Source organism: Pleuronectes platessa, chromosome 15, assembly GCF_947347685.1.
Source record: "Pleuronectes platessa chromosome 15, fPlePla1.1, whole genome shotgun sequence".
Lineage (NCBI taxonomy): Eukaryota > Metazoa > Chordata > Actinopteri > Pleuronectiformes > Pleuronectidae > Pleuronectes > Pleuronectes platessa.
The window spans coordinates 9,985,412-10,004,512 of record NC_070640.1 but is presented as its reverse complement, the minus strand read 5'-3'; the positions used below and the strand labels follow the sequence as shown (position 1 = coordinate 10,004,512).

General features: G+C 41.1%; 2 protein-coding genes across 8 annotated transcripts in view; both read left to right on the top strand.

Annotated features, from left to right (window-relative positions):
• fnip1 (folliculin interacting protein 1) overlaps positions 1-3,533 on the top strand; it is a 36,110-nt gene extending 32,577 nt beyond the window's left edge. For all 5 annotated transcript variants that reach the window (XM_053442018.1, XM_053442016.1, XM_053442020.1 and 2 more), the window contains 2 exons: positions 101-216; positions 898-3,533. In XM_053442018.1, coding sequence (XP_053297993.1) covers positions 101-216; positions 898-976 — 195 coding nt within the window. In that variant the 3' untranslated portion in view covers positions 977-3,533. The remainder of the gene's footprint in view (positions 1-100; positions 217-897) is intronic.
• A 1,936-nt stretch (positions 3,534-5,469) lies between these two features.
• The window catches only part of rapgef6 (Rap guanine nucleotide exchange factor (GEF) 6), a 129,845-nt gene continuing 116,213 nt past the window's right edge, over positions 5,470-19,101 (top strand). For 2 of the 3 annotated variants that reach the window (XM_053442013.1, XM_053442012.1), the window contains exon 1: positions 5,470-5,921. In XM_053442013.1, the coding sequence (XP_053297988.1) occupies positions 5,847-5,921 (75 nt within the window). In that variant the 5' untranslated portion in view covers positions 5,470-5,846. Of the gene's footprint in view, positions 5,922-11,901; positions 11,977-19,101 lie in introns of those variants that run through there. The other variant, XM_053442014.1, reaches the window with a different exon arrangement.

Below are 19,101 nucleotides of genomic sequence, written 5' to 3'. Positions count from 1 at the left end.
CTTTGTACTGTCATGTGATACAGGACCAAAAAAATCTCAGTTCAAACCACTTGTTATTGTCTGTTTATGTTGATTACTGTCCATGTCCTCCGTCCCTTAGTGTATAATGCACCTGGAGGACCGCCTGCAGGAAATCTACTTCAAGAGTAAGATGCTTGCCGAGTATTTAAAAGGCCAGACAAGAGTCCATGTGAAAGAACTGGGCATGGTCTTAGGGTAAGCAGCAACCTTTATTCTCAACTCATAGATGTTCAATGGCTCTACCGCAAAGTTATGATTCCGTTACATTACTACAACTAGAATGACTCCCTGCCAAGGCCTACCAGTCCCCTTAAAACCAATCAAGCTGCACCAAATTGCACATAGATGTGAATAGAAGCCCCCATCGCGCAATGTTAAGATAGTGATGAAAAATATTCCTGGATCCGCCCCTTTGTCCAGATCCATGCCAAAGTCGAACGGGTTCTTTCTTGGTCCATGTCCGATCCTTCCCCCAAGTTTTTGTGGAAAACCATTCTGAAGTTATCGCATAATCCTGTTGACAACCAAACTAACTAACTAACTAACAAACATACAGGGATCAATCGGCTCAAGATGAATCTATAGAACAAGTAGAAGCTGAGTTATCTAGGGTCTGAGCTGTGTTCGAAATAAAAAAGAATTGCAGAAAAGTGTCCAGTTGAAAATTAGCCTGAAAAATCTGCAAACGTGTCAGAAGTCACATCCTGGACAATGAATCAATCATCCAGTGTCACAAATGCAGTATTTGGTGGTTGTAAAAATAGGCCACAGTGTTTTGTGTTTTATAGCCCGAAAGAGTGGCGTCGAAGTTATTTTGTCATTTTAATTTGACCTAAATCTCACCCTGTCCGGATCTGTGCTCTTGCATCTTCACAGGATCGAGTCCAGCGACCTGCCCCTGTTGGCTGCCGTGGCCAGCACTCACTCCCCCTACGTGGCTCAGATCCTTCTGTGAGACTATAAAGACACTGAGGTCCCTGAGCAGCCCGAGGGAACCGGTCAGACCCGGGCGGTGCCACTCTGGCCCCGAAACACAGCTGTCCATGCTCAGCTGCTGACCCTCCCTCCCCCCCGACATGGTTTCCTGTCTGGTGTGCCTGGACTCGGTCGGTCTTTGCCCTGCAGGTCTGAGCAGAGCCCATGTTAACGGACCACAGCCAGCGCCTCCCCTCACCACCCCTGTTGCTGAATTTGGTGCAATGCTGATATTGTGCCACAGTGGGGGGCTAGAGAGCAGAGTGTGGCTCTGCAGACGCCCGAGGAATCCCTGAAACGACCTTCTCCTGTTTGAATGTTTTAAATCGGGACTCACTTTACTCTTTTGGACGCAAAAGCCAAAGACTTGATTCATTTTCCCAGTAGAAAATGAAACTTTTAAGATATCTACAGAACATTAACAATATATTTTTGTTTCTTGGAACCGTTGTTTATCTCTTTCTGTACAATCTTAAACCCGCTCGCACAACGTGACGGACTCCAAGTTTAAAGGTAACAGATGGACATCTTCACACTTTGCTTTGAGGTAAATATCCTTGAGAACATTATCAATCTCACGCCAATTATGTTATGTTTGTTGTTTAACTTCATGTGTTTGTTTACAAGCCAAGTTTCCCTGAGATATCGCAAAAAGAATCTGACAAATAGGATTTTTAATTACAATACACACCTGACTCTAGCCTATACCTAAAACCTATGGTTTTTCGGAGAGGTGAACACCATCTTTTTTTTGTTTTTGTTTTTCAAACTAATTCTGAAATGGCTAAAAGTGGCTTTGACATTCTTATCACAGGTACAGCACTACCTCAGATTTTCATATGGGCTGTGGACGACCCACACACATTTACAGCTGCCCCATAGAAAACCGTGAGGTGTCTTTTTAAGATATTTTAATCAGAGGAATGTCGGGTGTCAACTGTGTCCAGACTCTATGCTGTGTTCTTTGAAAAAGGGAAGTCTGTTTAATTCTGTAGGATGATCGTTACGAAACGTGAAGAGGAAAACACTTATTTTGTGCATCAGAATGTGATGAAGACGTTTTCCTTTCTACTGCGGAAAAGCTTAAAAACAATTGCACCATCTACTTATATTTTAAAACTAAATGCTGAGATATTTTCACACTTTTATAGCTTTGCCACATTTATACAATGTTTACGGCTTTGATGTTTTGCTGCGGCGAGAGGAGACGGAACACAGTAGGCCTTAGAGTGGATGTGTATGTATCGGTTAACACTACTGTATTTTCAGTTTCTCAGACAGTTGTACTCACAGAAGACAAAAGCTAGAGTAGCAGACTTTTTTTTCTTTTTGTTTTCCTTTTGATTCTCCACATACCCCAGGTGGGATCGCTAAGCTTGATTCACTTTGCTAGTTTCCCGGTTTTTTATTCTCACCTCGGCACAAAGTTTATCCTGCAGCGGGGCTAATGGAGCAGAACTTCTTTATTCTCAGTCTTTGTTGTCGGTTGGTATCGTCGAAAATCGAACAATATTTTCTTTGTTTGATTGCCGACAAAATAGCAATAGTAAAAAACTGATTTAACACAAAAAAGAGAGGAACTGCTGCACTTCAGACGATACCACAGACTATATCTAAAGATGGACGACATGACCGCTCCCCAACTGAAGCTAAATGGAGACACTACAGGTCATACACCCTGCCTCCTCCATGTTAGTGGATGGAAAATATATATTTCCCCCAAAGATTGCTCTTGGCCTTTTAGGTCGTTTTTTATCACACTGATGTTTGTCCATGCGAAATGTGATGATTGACAGCTGAGACTGACACATGATTGGTCGAGCGCATGTATCTGTGGCTTCATCCCCCAATCGCTACTGTGCAGACCCTGGGCCCCAATACCCAAGATTTCTTTATTACTTCTTTATTACTTGAGAGTGGGAGGAAGTGGAGATGTGTCGTCCATCTTTATTTACAGTCTATGGTCCACACTGCGTTTTACCTCTGTGCTGAAAATGTACCTTCATGGCAAAGGTAATGCGGGCTGAGGGTAAAGCGGTGCAGTGCATTGGAAGCTCCTTATTTTCAACCATATAAGGGGACAAATCCCCAATTTCGACAAATCCTCTGTTAGTTAAAAGCGGGAATAACTCTGTCGGTGTGATGCTGAGAGTCGGAACCGCTCTAGTTTTCTTTCTGTTCAGCCAAATCTCACCCTGAATATAACCCAAGTCTTAACGGAGAAGTGGCGTGAACGCTGGTGAAAACGCTTGTTTCTGTATCGACAATGCTCACATCTATCAGCCTACGTTTTGTACAACCCAGCCATGATGTTTAAAAAAAAACAAGTAAAAAAATATACAAATTTATATCTTGCTTTTCCCTCTTTGTACATGAATAAATTATTGAGATGCTGTGGTTTGTGTAAACTGTACATACTCTGTTTATTTCCACGTCATTTGTACAGAATGTCTTTTAAGAATTGTATCCTCAAATATTTTTTTTCCCAATTTTCTGGGAATGTTGTGCAATAAAGATGCCCGATGTTGAGAATTTAAGTGTGTGGGATTGTTTTGTGTCCTGGAATTAAAGCAAATAGGGAAGTTTAGTTATGAATGTGTAGGAATATATAATAATTTCCCCGAAACAAACAAAAAAAAGATGTACGGACTTCAATTCAGATTCCAGAATTAATAACGACAGGAAAACTCTGTGACTCCAATACATATTGTTGTTCAGGAGATATTCCATTAAAGGAACATTACACACAAGCTTTTATCCGGATTCAGTGGAGCAGCTCCAGGCTTGAGTTTCCTCAAATGTCAGAGTAGCAGCTGTGGTTCAGTCTTTTTTTCACACAAACACTGAACAAACAAATCCCAACATTGTGTCATTGTGTGAGTTGCTGTAAGCCCTTATTTTCCTTGCCTCCCAGCATCATTCACACCTTGTTAATTTTATACGCAGAATAATTTGCCTACTATAATTTCCCCCTTTGCTATAAAAATGATTTTAAACAGACTTGAAAGTAGCTGTAAAGGAGTGCAAGGTGAATAGAAGAACAACTGTTTGGATTGGAGGTGGTCTCACTTCTCACCATCTGGATCACACATTTCTCTCTGACCCACCTTTAAATTAACATTCCCCTGCGACTCCACCCGGCTCCAACCCCTGGCGGCCCGGGAGGTGGAAGGAAACGAGCACACTCATACATACACCGCAGTTATGCAATGGAGGAAGGAGTGTCCTGTCCAGGCTGCAGGCAAATCCACTGACTGATGTGTGAGTGTGTGTGTGTACTGACAGTGTGGACACCGGTGACAACATGCAGATAAACACAAGGTGCGCTCAGCAGCTGTGTTTGTGTAACTCGTGCTTTTATTGTGGAGATTTAACAGGGGAATTAAAAAGTCAACACGAAGACGTCACGTTGGATTTTTATTTAAAACATGAGTAAACTTGTAAAAGCACAAAAACCTGATGAATCCACATTTAGATCCGCAACAAGTCTGTGTCAGAGGGAGGACCTGGGCTGCGTTCAAGTGCTCCTGTTAAAGCTCGTACACCAGATTGGAGAGTTTCTGGCTCAGTCGCCTTCTTCTTTTTCTTTTATAATAAAAATAGTTATGCAAGAATAGTAACTTTTTTCCTTTTCTTATTTTGTTGAAATAAGAAGAAATATACAAATATTACTACTACAACTATTCATAATAACAATTATAATGGACTGTACAGAAATGGAGAAAATTTGAAGAAATAAAATAGGTAAAATCAAAATACTGAGGACGATAATATAATAGACTGAATAGTTGATGCAATATTTAAACAATACAAAAAGACTACTATTACTAATAATTATAATCATAATGAAAATGAGAATTCTTATCCTTATTTTATAATATTATTATTGATGATATTAATACTAATAAGAGAAGAACAATAACTTATTTCCCTTTTCTACTATTCTTATTTGTTTTTCCTTTTCTTCTTGTTAGAATAAGAATAATGATATAAATATTACGAGTACTAATATTACTATTAATGATAACCACAATAGACGATTGCGAGTAATGTATTAAATTCAAATAAATAAAATAGATAAAATCCAAATAGTAAGAATGATAATATAATACGAATAGTCGATTGAACTTTTAATCAGTTAGGAAACAAAATGGCACTTCTACTACTACTACTTATAACACATGTATCACAGTGGCGGAAATTAGCTTCCATATTCATCTAATTTGAATCCAAATGTCTCAATAAAAATACAAATAAATCCTCTCAATATCCTCATATTCAGATTTAAAATTAAAATATATCAATAAAAACCTCAACTATCTCTGAGTCAACAACTTTCTCAGTCTCATCTGCTTGTGATACTTTTTATTTTAAACACAGTCATCATCAGTCCTGAGCACAGCAACCTCCACTGTGACGTCTGAAGAGCTGGTGTTTCCGGCGGTGCTTGAACGCAGCGCGCAGACAGATGTCGTTGCCAGTCCGCAGCAGGAGGAGCAGGAGGCGCAGGAGGAGAAATCTCAGCCCCTGGATGTGACTGACGGCTGCTACCGACCTGGAAGTTTCCTCCGAACCGACATGTGCTCCTCCGAACACCGGAGGCCGCCTGCTCTCAACTCCCTGTCACTCTGAGAAAGTTTCACACCTCCCTCCGGCTCCTGGAGGAGAAGCGGCTCGTGCTCGCTCCGTGTTCCGGACTAAACTCCATCCATGCTCGGCTCGGCTCGGACCGGATCCAGCGGGATGTGAGGGTTTGCTTGTTTTTGTTCAGCGAGGAGAAGAAGAAGAAGCGAGCGAACCCCCCGGAGGAGTGAGTCAAAGTCCCCCGGAGGTGCGCTCGGGCCGAAGTTATGAAAATGACCGGAGCCACGGAAACTTCTTTCAAACTGGCTTTGAAGAAACCGCCCTCGCTGCGGAGCGCAGAGGTAAACAAATCAATCGCTCATTAGCATCTTGCTGCTAACAGTAGCTAAAGCTGCCTGAACCCCTCTCAGCTGTCAGAGGAGGCTCATCAGATCAATCAGACCGATGGGTTCATTAGGAGTCTGATCACAGGAGGAGTGACTCCTGCTCCTGGCTCAGTGTTCAACTGTGTGAGAGGAGCAGGGAGCTGTCTGAGCAGACGGGAGAAGGAGTCAAATGAAAAGTCACACAGGACAAAATGTATGTGAAGCTCAAACTGTGGTGCCCGGACTGTTCTGGGTCCTGGTGAGGGCTCCAGGGGGCCACGTTAAAGGGGTAGTTCACCCAAAGACCCATTATCTGGTGTAGGCCGATGGAGGGTGAGTGAAGTGTATGAGTCCACACAACACTTTTGGAGTTTAAGGTCTAAACAGCGTTGTGGCCAAATCCGGTACAAGTAAAGTAAATGGTGACCACTAGGAAAAAAACACATGTCTCCAAACTGCTCGTGTGTTGTCATCCAAGTGTCCGCAAGCCTGACATTCAAACGGTCCGAAAGGAACTAGTGATGCTAGTAGTGTACCGTGTGTGTGTTTGATTGTGAAAAATGTTCAAGAGGAGAATATCAGAGGACATTTAGGCTTAAAACCTGGTGTTAATGAGTCGAATTTGAGCGTTGGGGCTTCTGGACACTTAGTCGACACCCCAGCAGTATGGAAGCATTTTACATTGTTGGATTTTGGCTCCAAAAGTGTTTTGTGGACTCAAACACTTCCCTCTACCCTCCATCGGGGCTGTTTGCTTGCATATTAGTGAAAGTGTAAAAGTGACCTGCAGTTATTGAACCATGGCAAGAAAAGACTCTTTGTTAATATAGAAGTTTGTTAATATTGAACATATTAGGTGTCCAAATTCGACACAGCCCTTTATCTAAAACACATGTGCCAAGTGTGAAGCTGATAAGAAAATCCGTTCTTGAGATATGCATTCCAACTACAGACTGAGGTTTCTGGAATTAGTAGAAAGATAAATCTTTTTTTTTTTTTTTTATGTAAAATTTAAACATAATTGTTAAAAAGGCTCATGTCAGTGGTTATTCATCAGTAAACCCACGTTTTGGTCGTGCTCTAGTATGAAGTTAAGGGGTCCAAGCCAGTGAATGACATGTTTTGGTCCATGTCGTGGTTAAACTTGGGAAAACCCTGTGACTGCAATGCATTCTGGGCCTGAGAATACAGCTTCGGTAAACAAAACATAACGTCACTGCTTCCCGTCACAGGGCTCATGGCTAAGCCCAGGAGATAGTTTGTGTAAACTTGCATTTGAACGAGGCCAGTTAATTTTAATCACTACTGCTTTCATATCCCGCCTTCTTCCTCCTCCTCCTCCTCTTCCTCCTCCTCCTCCTCCTTCTCCTCCATATGAAGCTGTGGAAACACAGCTGGCTTGTCACTGCTTCAGTTACACACTCTGCTCCCAAAAATAGCTCACACCATACTCCCTTCCATGCTCAGCTGCTGGTTATAGTTTTTTTTTTTTTTTTTTAGGTGCAAGCACTTTTCATGGCACTATCAGAGTACAAATAAAGTTAGAACCCTACCTCCCCCAGCTGGGCTTCATCTCTTCAGCATTGAATGCTGCTTTTGAATGGACCTTTTATATGACTCTGATCCCCTGTTTGTTTGTGGGAGCATGGCAGGGAGAAAGCCTCTTTCACACCTTCACAGAGGGCAGTTGTGCACGCGTGGATAAACCATAAAAACTGTGTTTAATCCACAAATATATGGCACAGTCACAGCAAGAGGCAGATCTGTGAGTCACATGGTGTTTAGTGCTTTGATTAAGTTTTAAACTAGGTGTTATTTTCCGGAATTTAGTGGAAAATGATTCTTAGGATTCTGTCCACTCCCTGTTTCTTCTTCAGAAGTAACCGCAGCATGAATGTAGCAGAGGTGGAGACGAACAAGGTGAAATGTTTCCACGCAGTTATTCATGATTCATGAGCATTAGCCATGAAAGTCTCCCTAGGCTCAAGGTTGCTGACCATCACATATACACAGACAAGATGACTGAACCTCTCCCCACTGATTCAAACAAACCTGCAGATGAACACGTCACCTGGCAGTCGCTCAATAAAATCTAATCGAGTAACTATTTTATCTCGAACTGAGAAGAACGGAATAAGATGGAAATTCTTAATAAATCATTGAACAACACTGGAAACTAGACAAATATGAGACTGATAAAAGTTGTATTAAAGTTACTTTCACACCTTGCTTGGTCTGGACCCTCTGACTTCTCAGTTTAGTTTCCTAACATAAACAAATTAAATCAAGTTTGAAAGGTGAGTCAAAGCTTAGTCAGACCAAAAGAGGTGGTTTTGGAAGGGTCAACCAAACCATGGTTCGGATCATTTGCAGTGTGTAAATACTCCGTGGGAACGTTAGGACTTTCGGACCAATTACAGTTAGGTGAGACATCACTGGACATAGAAGAAGAAAAAGAAGTGAAAGTGGCTGGCATGATCGTTTGCTGTCAACAATTCAGTTTCAGTGGCTGCATTGAGTTCTGCCACATCCACTTCTCTTTAGTTTGTCTAGTTGTGGTCTTTAGATACTTATATGAGTGCTGACCTTGTCAAACTGATACTTGGGGACCCAGTGGAAAGGAGCCTGAATGAGTCAGGTTGGGAGCGGAAGTGAAATTGAAAAAGGTATAGTTCCACATTTTGTGAAATGTAGTTGATTGATTTTTTTTTAAAGTTTGGGTTGTGTACTGGGAGCTGGTTATTTACATGTAGCATGAGTTGATTTTTTGGGGGGAAACAATATTAATTCACCTGATGGTTATATTGTTATTAAGAGGAAAAAGAGTCAATTGTTAATTAAATAATTGTTTAAATAATATATAGTAAATCAAGATAACTGATTAATATTTTAGGGAAACATTTGCTGGCTCATTAACTTCTATATTACACACTGTATGATAGTGAATATATGATTGTTGAGGGGATATACCCTTGGAAATCACTATGGCCATTTTGATATAAAATTGCAGGCCTATTGAGAATATTATTATAAAACCAACTGTATAACTAAAGTGCAATTAAGGTTTTGGTCAAATCAGGTGAATTGCTTTCTCCCTCGTCCTTGATTGAGATTATATTTAAGTGGAAACAGTCTGCTTAATTTTTTGGAAGGTACATTTTCAGACGAGCTGTAGGTACGTCTGTCTACCCTCCAGATGTTTGGCTTTCTGGGTAATCTCACTCTCCCACCGCAGGGTTTATGCCCAGTCAACCGTTCCCAGTGTCTCTGGTTTTCCGTGCGGCGCTGCCCTCCATGCCTCACCTTTTCTTAGTGCTGTCCAGACGCTCCGGTGGTGACAGGATACAAATCTAGCCGGGTGATTTACGGCGGTTTTGGCGGCACCACGTGCATATCGGACATTTACGAGAATACCAGCCATTGCAAAGCCGCAGGGGAGGAAACACAGGGTTAAGTGGTGACGTGTTGCTTTGTAAGTGAGCGGCTGAACTTCTGTGAGGAGAGCAGAACAGAGCAGGGGACGGAGGCCAGTGTGTGGTCGAAGCGATGTTCCTGTCAAGTATGCAAAGAACCGTCATTCAAAAGAGGCTGTGTGATTCAGCAGAAGTAACCAAAGAGGGTGGTTTCCTACATGCTGACGCTGTTCACCAGCTTTGAGTGAAAGTATCATACTTTATAAAAATTCACTTTTTGCCAGTTGCCCCGGTTACAGGTTTATTTGGTGCCGGTTGCACAGACGGCTCAGAAGGTGTCAGAGTTTTCTCGTTTATGTCGCTGCACAGCCCTTTGGTCCACATCTTCTTCTTTTTGAAAATTCTCTCAGCAGGATTTGCACTGAAAAAAAAGATAGTCAAATAAAAAATTCTCGTTGTAAATGGGAGACGAACAGATTTACTTGAAAACTGTGTTTCTGCTTTCTATAAGCGAGAAGTCATCCAGTGAAATAAAACCTCTGAAGCTTGAATGTGAAATTGAAACCTTTTGGCCTCAGGTTTGGTTTGCTGCTCAAGGAGGAAGATGTAGGTCACCGAGGGACTGAGGGAATTTATCAGGAATAGGTTGACCTGTATGTTTGCTTCCACTTCAGCATTACTTTCCTGTTCCCAATGTTGCCCTGGGGGGGCGTCACAGTGTTGTTGATACAGAATACTTTAAATACTCTCCGCTGCAGTTTATAACAGTGACAGTCAACACGCTGACAGCAGGGCCAGCCCTCCTCAGGAGTAGAGCCTGAAACTAGTCTTTAGAAAACAGGTATTTTCATCCCCGGGGTTTGATTGGTCACAGAAACATTCCAGCTAATATGTACTGTATGTTACGTATGATGTTCAAGTTTTTAATCAGTTAATCAATTAGTTGTCTATGCTCTAGAATAGTGTCTCTTGACATGAAGTTAGTAGATGGTCATGTAGATGGGTTCATGGTTGATGGACTGTTTGGGTACAAAACTTTTTTACAGTTGAATGAAGACAAACCGGCCGAGTGCAGGTTATCCAAAGTGTTCTGTGCTGAAATCATGGTTTCAGCTGAGCGGAATATAAAAGCTTTATTTGGTGACCCTTGCCAAGCATTTATCTAAACAACACACCGAAACAGTAAGTGAGATATTTGTGTAGTTCTTGAGAATGCCATGAAAATATGACGGCCTTAGTTTGGCTGTGTTGTACTTCCAGTTGAGATTGACACAGATACTAATTATATATTAAAATTATGTCATGTTTATTTTTCCATATCGGCCCTCCCTTATTTTGGGAACAAAGTCAATATAATTTGCATATTATTGTTTGATTCCAGTCACAGAAACCATGTCACATATTTAGTACTCATGACTTCATGGAGAGCTTTTGAACGGTTGTAACATAGAATGAATGCAAAGAAATGCAGCTGCGTTGTCGAGTTTAAGACCTACACACGCTGCCTTAGTTTGTTCCATATTTAAATACATTCCTATGAATTTATTGAGATGTGTCCAAACATGCAAGTTCATACACAGCCAAGGCGAAAACCAGTTCGACAATATTGTCTTGACAGAGGCCCGAAGGCTCATCTTCAAAGTGTGAAGGTATATAGCAGTGTCCTATTTAAAGGAGACGCATGAATGAATCGATCAGACTACAAAATAAGTCGATTGTATGTCTCTACCTGTCTCTAACATTGGTTGTACATAACCAAAGTTTCATTTGACACATAGTGATAATTTGAACTTGGCATTCAAAAATATCTGGGTCTTGTAGGATAACAATGACATTTTGATGCATCCAGATTCGTTTGGCTCATTTGTCTGTTAGATAAAGGATAAATGTACCATGATTGAAGTATATTAACCCTGCGTGCCATCCGTGTGTTTGTGTGTGTACAAAGCAACTATTTATACAGCTGGGGAGGGTCTCAATCAAGATGGTTAACTATCGGAGCTGAACAAAAGTATTTTTCGTCTGAAAAACTAATTTGGGTTAGGGCTAGGTGATGTCAGGAAGAATAAACAAAGAAGTATGAAAATGACAGTACAAAATCTCTGGATCGTATAAAACAGAGAAAACCCACAGCTATACCGATAGTTAAATATTTTATGTTAATATGGTAGGAATTACATCATCATGACATCACTATGAAGTTAATTGTAAATGTAGTAATACATCAACTTTTTCTACCAGTACCATAAGAGACAGCTTTTTTAAACTAATGACCAAACTACAAATTATTCACCTGTCATCAAATGGTTTAACTGATTACTTCATCACGATATGGCCTAATTACATTATTAAAAAGTAAGCATTTCCTGTTTGGGTTGTATACACAACACATGACATCCTCTGGATTACATAATGAAGAAACTTGTTTTGTTTATGTTTCCTCTCACTGTCTCACCTTGCTGTCAGACTTGTGGCTTAGGCAGCTGTTCATGTGAAACTCACACGGTGACACTTCCTGACATTTCGAAAGCGTGATCATTTATAAGCAAATAAGAGCCGTCGTAAACGAAGTGATAGGAGACAGAAACGGGTATTGAAAAGGGATGGCTGAGAAAGAGGTGAGAAGTCGAATATATATGGGTGCTCAAACTGAGAATATTGGAGACAGCAACACTGAGTAGGAAGCTGGGCCAAGAGGATGAGATGAGAGCCCGGCAGAGGCAGTTTAACTTCAAATCAAACGTGAGAGAGTTGGCAGGAGGCAGAAGTAATAGAGAGGGGGAGTGAGGTTGTGCTTATTTTGTGAGGTGCAAGCGAGAGTTTGAGAGAAAAGTTGGAAAACTACACAAGCCGGGTCTCATTACATGTCATAGAGCACCTGTGTGTGTGTGTGTGTGTGTGTGTGTGTGTGTGTGTGTGTGTGTTTTTATTGCAATACAGAGGAGGAAAATAATTTGAAACAGACCATAACTCACCATGTTCAGAAAAAGAAAGTTATCGTTGATCTGAAGCCTTGTCCCATTTGTCAGAAGTAATGTGGACGAGGTTGAGTCAGCATGGCTTGGTGGAGCGTGCCACAGGTTTGCAGTTTGTATATTTGTTTGTGGTTATTGATGCTTGTTCAAGAAATGTCAGTGACACAATGGGAACGTGTCGAGCATGACTAATACAGAGAAGATGTTTAAACTGCAAACACAAGAAGGGTAGAATATTTAATATGACCCAGACATTCAAAGTTTTATTAACACGTCCATGTTTTTGACAGTTAGTCAGAAACAGATTGATTTAGCTTTACACTGATACAAAAGTGTGGAGATCAGATTTAAAAAAAAAAAAGAAATAAAAGCACCACAACCGCTGCAGCAGAAACAGAGATATTGTCTTTTCAATTGCACAAGGTTTTCGTCCTTTTTCCTACTGGGACCTACATTACCCACAATGCAACTCAACCACTGACAGATCGACAGGAGCAGGACACAGAGGTTCCACGCTCTGATTTTGTTTTCATTTCTCAGGTGATGCTTCATGACTGAATTTATCAGACTTGATGCAGCTCCCTCTGGAAACACAAGACAGCGGTGGCCTAAACCTGTGAACAGACTTTGAATTTTAAAGTTGGTGGAGTTCCTTTTTAAAAAGAAAATGCTGCCAATCAGGATTTTATAACTCTGGAAAAATCAAAGCAACAGTTTCTTTTGTTTTCAACAATTGTAAAGAATGGCATTATTATGCTCTTCTTGTTTTGAATTTAACGTACCAGAAATGTTAGCCTACTTCTATTTCATTGGCAGAGTCAGCGCGTGGATGAAAGTTGAGCCAGGCCCAACTTTTTTTTTTTTGCCAGCAGATCCCTGTGCAGCAGGATGTGCATTGTACTGAACCAGTGTGAAATGAGTGAGGAAGGTGTGATTTTTCATGCAGTGCTGATGTCACTCTGAACATAGAGCTGTTTGAAGTGCTGTGGATTGGATGTTCAAACTCAGCTTCACGTCATAACGTTACATTACTCAGAAACCTGAACTATTCATGACTGAATAAGAATAATTTAAGTGACTGAGTATTGTTTTAGTCATATTTTATCTCTCAAAACGTAACCATGTTTCATCAGCACTGTTGGTTCACAAAAAGTGGAGCCAAGGTGGTTGGTTAAAGTATAGGTTTCAAACCCCACTTCTCCATGTTAGCCGAACGGACGTGGACCAAACTAAAAAGTCAAAGCGCATGTTTAATGCATTTTTCTCAAAAGGATATCTGTCTTTTGTGTCTGATGCTAAAAAAATGGGAAACAATGTCAATATTGAACAGCTGAGAACAAGTCGTTTATATTGGCGGAACCTCGATAAAATTTCACTTCCAAGTCTACAACAAAAAATCTTTGTTGTTTTCCGTCACCTTGGATTTCCAACATACTTGGACATTGCACATTTGCGGTTTTTGACCAAAAGCAGAGATACAGTATCTACACACATCCTCACACTGAGTTTTTCATTTTTCCAGTCAAGTTTCAATAAATCCAGTATGACGTATAAGCACAACCACACACACACCTACTAGACACTCCCATACTCAAGAAGCACGCACGCACGCCAGTACCAACATCAACACACATGAATGTGCCAACAGAGTGCAGGGTTGTGAGAGAGAGAGGCTGGAATTAAAAGGATACAGAGGCGCTTGTGTGTGAATCAGACACTGTGGAGGACAGTGTGTTTGTGTGTTTGTTTGTGTTTGAATGGGCGAATAAACGCAGCCTTCCCCTTGACCCAGGCCAGTGAAAGCTCTCGTTGTGGGTCCAATAAAGGCCACTCCTAACTCAAGTGAAGGGCCTCTGGACTGGCGCACAGACGATAAAAAACTGCAGTGACTCACGTTTTAGTGAGCCGGCTCTCTGTCGTCTCCGCTCTATGGTCTGTGGTTGTTGGTTTCAGAGATCTGTGACACCAGTTTCCCCCAGTTGTGTGTATTTCAGATGCCTGCTGAAGCCTGAGAAACAGCACAAGGGAAATGTGACACTATTTTAAAAACATGCTGTAACCTACTGAAAAGAACAGTCCCACGCTCCTCTGTGTTTGCCATTTGAAACAGTGAAGGCCGTCAACATGTTACCCAGCTCTCGTGCTCAGCGATACCCTAAGCCCATGTTTACAATAGATCTGATGTTTTTAAGTCGCATAGTTTGGCAGATTAGACTTGCTGTATATGGGATACCTAAAAGACAATATTGAATTCTAACAAATGTAATGATTATTTAATAATTGGAAACTCATGAAAACCTGGCACCGATGTGAATGCCTCAGATGGAAAAGAGTTTCTACAGTTCATGGTCAGATTAATGCTTGTGTAGAACAGGAGGTTTTTGGATTTGATTTGCGTTTGGCGTTTTAGCAGCATTGCTCTATGAATGACAAAAATGAGTTCCATTGTTTGTTTTTTGGTGAGGCTGTGATATTGCATCTACTGCCACCAACAGGCCAACTACACGCTAAATAAATTTGTCTGAAATATTATTTGTGTCATTTTAGTTTTATCACACTGGAGTATTTTTGTTTTCGTTACCTCTGCACAGATTATCAGCATTTCTTTGTTTTTCTGTTAGTTAGCAGGATAACTCAAAAACTACTGGACGGATTATCACAGAACATGGTAGGATGTGTTACGGGTCAGACAGGAACCCATGTGATTTTTATGATTGTTGATTTCTCTGAGAATAATTCATGAATCTTGATTTAAATAATGGTATATTTAAGGGACTGATATTAGTGGATGTGTGCAGATCCAAATAACATTGTGGGTCTAGGGATTGTTGATGATAGATGTTGTTTCAAAAGGGGACTGTTGGGCACAGCAGATATACAGAGTGTACCTAACTGAATGACACTTTAGTTTTTGGTATAAGTTTCTAATTATTAGATGATATAAAAACAAAGTGAGACATTATGATTGACACCTGAAGTCGATGCTCCTTTTTATGAAGCTGGGTGTGTGGTGTGGGCTTTGATAACCCGATCGCCACTGCACAGACTCCGAACAACATCTTGTATTTATATATTGGCTTAATCTTTGTGCAATGCGAGGAAGTGGAGACACTTTGGCTATCGTTATATACCATACATGCTTAGCATTAGCATGATATCATTTTTATTCAGGGCCTCCATCATGGCTGCAGGCCAGGTCATTCTTAACTTTTGTTTAGACCAAATACACGATCGGAAGACATAACCTTGGGCTCTGGAAACCTTTTCCCCTAGCACTAATAAACTAAGCACCAAAGCAGTTCAGATTTATGAATCATAAAATCAACCATTAGTTGCAGCTCCACTGACTTTGAGTCAGTTGTGTTTACTCGGTTAATCCTTTACTTTAGCTGTGGCTCGTTAAACTGCCTTAATCATGCTTAGCCTCACACTTGACATCACAGGTTTAATTTTCAGCTTGTTAGTGAAATGGCACCACTTGAAATAACAGGTCTCTAATAGCCTGGCTTTCTAAAACCTGTTTTGTCCCTCATTCACACAGCGGACCACAACAACAGCCAGGCTTTGTCTCCCTGGGTACTGTTTGAATGTAAACACGTCAGCATTTTCCTGTTGGTACGGCAAACCTCACAGCCCGGAAGCCCCAGGGTTCCCTGTGTGCATGCATGTTTACCTACACATCAATGTGCTACTGTGTGTGTGTGTGTGTGTGCGTGGGGCTACATTTCAAACTGGGCAGCTGGTGAACAGGCCGATATCGTCAGCTGATACCTGTTCTGTTTGTAGGAAATGCAGACTGATGCTACAGGGGGGCTCACCTTGCACGTTCTAGTCAGCCAATGATGGTGTGACCTTGACTTTTTGGTCTAAGGCCCCTGGTTGGTGCATTTCCATAGATGAACAGCATTAAGCAGGGAAACATCAGCGGTGTGAATCCCTGAGAGCAATCCAGGGACCATGAAAGTATTGCGTGCTGGAGCAGGACGTAACTGAAACACATCTAAAGATTACATCCATTATAAATTAACACATTTGATTATAAAATGTCCTGAAATCGTCTCTATTCCAGAGGGCACCAGCAGTCCTTCAGTCTTGTTTGGGTCTCTGTCTCTCAGAACAGAAAAAGGCAGAGAAGCAGCAGAACCTGTAGCCACTGTGCTCTTATTAAAGCACTTTTATGAGCTTCCAAACCTGGTCAGGAATGTGTGTGTGAGAAAAGGAAGGCAGCAGCTGCTTCCAGCTCTATGCCTGTTTGTTGGAGAGCTGTAATGATTGTGTTTAAAGTACATTCGTGTCAAGATCTGAATGTTTGTCTGAAATGTAACAGTTTGTGGCTGGATGATTTATGGTTCGTCACTAAAAAGCACATTAGCACTTTAATTAGAATTACGACAGAGTCCATTACCATCCCCAAATTTCTTCCTTGGCTCTAATTGCCAGAAGAATCTTGTTCTTTCCAAGTCAACATCTTCTTTGGCGTCTTCTACGTGTATGGGACATCTTTTTCATTCTGACATTTTTGTATTTACAGTTTCACTTCCTTCGTATATTAGAATCATCATCACTTCCTGGCTGTGAACTTTCTGGAGATGTTTGTATTTTATTCGCACGTGAGCTCAATTGCACTTTTTATTGCTGAGCTGTCAGGAAGAGATGTGGAAACAGCCCCTCCAGAAAATGTCAGGAAGGATATCTTAACTTCAGTGCATTTCTAAAAGCAGCTTTTCAGACAATGGTTAGGTTTCTGGTATGTCAGACCTTTTCTTCAGGTCTCTTGCACAAATGCTGTCTTCGGCTGAGTCCAAAGGTCTTTGACTTCACCGAACTCACAGACTTCCAAACTTAATGGACACACTTAAGATGAAAAGTAGCAGTTTCAGTGTTACACATGTGGCTTCTTGCCCTTGCATTTTTTTTTGTCCTTCAGGATTTTGAATACTTTTCTTTGTTGCTACTGTAATAAAACATGTTCCCTGTATGGCGAGGGTTCAGTAGAGCACAGGCAGTATGTAGGTTCCAAACACCGTAGGCTGTAAATCCCTCAGAGACCGGCCTGTAGTCAACAGCAGCAGCAGCATTCCTTACGGTAGCCAAGCAGTGCTGATACACGAGGGAAATGAACCGATCCTAATTTAAACTTCGAGCTACCTCTTTGTTTTGCCGGTGAAAAAATCAACAACAAAAAAACAAGAGCTCCGCAAGGTTACTGCACGTGCTCCCTCCGGGGGTCTGAGCTGTTGACATTGACTTATGTGGTCTGTAGAGATGAGTCAGGACTTTGAAGAGCAAAGTTTAAAACTGCTCTTCTGTGTCTGTCTCCTTGACTGCATAATTTCCACTGTGTGTGTGTGTGTGTGTGTGTGTGTGTGTGTGTGTGTGTGTGTGTGTGTGTGTGTGTGTGTGTGTGTGTGTGTGTGTGTGTGTGTGTGTGTGTGTGTGTGTGTGTGTGTGTGTGTGTGTGTGTGTGTGACTGGTCTGCGTGATGTAAGGTGGTGGTACACTCTAATATAATATGAAGTGATTTACAAACATGACTTATTCACATCTACCAATCAATACTGATGTAGCTCTTTAAGAAGCTGTTTCCTGTTTCTGTCCATTTCAGTAAGTTAATGGTGTCGGACTGTTCTGAGTCATCGATAATTTGTAATTTCTTTATAAGCAGACTCGAGACATAAGGAGTACCTGCCCTAATATAGCTTGACCAGTCAATGTGAAACGAGCTACATTTACATGGTTTGAGTCTTCTTGTTTCTGAAAGTGTTGCCCTTTACATGTTTTTCATGGAATAAGAATCTGTAGGCTTTTGTATATACTGTATTATTTAAGTTCTTTAGCCCGAGGAGAGATTCTGGCTCAGTTACTGTTTTTCTTGTGTGTGGCTGCACATCATTAGCAGCCATGACCTGTTTCTGACCTTGAACCATCGTAAAAGAACAACTCTCCTCGGGTCTCACACACTGAACCTTTGTGAAGGCCAAGAAACCTTGTGTGTGCGTACGACCACAAAAAGCTTTTTTGAGCAGCAATCATCAAATTTTGACGAATTCAAGATGTCATTTGTGTGGATTCATTTGAACACAAGTCACATAGAGTAAAAGCATTAGCTTAGTTTACTGATGGGTCAATAGGACATGCTAAATAGGTCTAGCTGAATGTGACCATCACCTCAGAAAGACTGTTATACTTGTTCACTGGAACTTTTGAATTCTAACTGGTCAATACAGGATACATATTAAAATATCACTCTCACATTGCAAATAAAAAGTGAGAGCTATAACAGACACAGTACATTTACAAATCAGGATTTAGTGAGCTGGGGAAATGATAGAATAGGACAGCAGCAAATGCCCACCACAAAGTTCCCAGCATAAAAAAAGTTTATATGTCCCAAACAAAAACGATATTCAATTGACTAGATCTCATCTTTTATTATTTCTGTATGTTTCAACTTGGATTGTTGCTCATTTAGTTATGAATACTCCATTCAGTGCCATAGGGAAATACTTGAGATTTAAAGCCAGGTTTTTGAAGTCAAATAGGGTATTATAGCCCAGGGAGCTCTGTGGTTGATCTTTGGTTAATCTGTGGCTGTTTGTTCCAAGTCTGCCAGTTTGTTTTACATTCCACAAATGATATCTGCTTCATCAAACACACCAAAGTATTCGTCATTATGAATTCATCTGTCACGAGTGGATCAGGGAAGGATAACTGCCGACCCTAACTAGCTGCGGATTTGACAGCGGGTATCAACTGTCTTGTCACGTC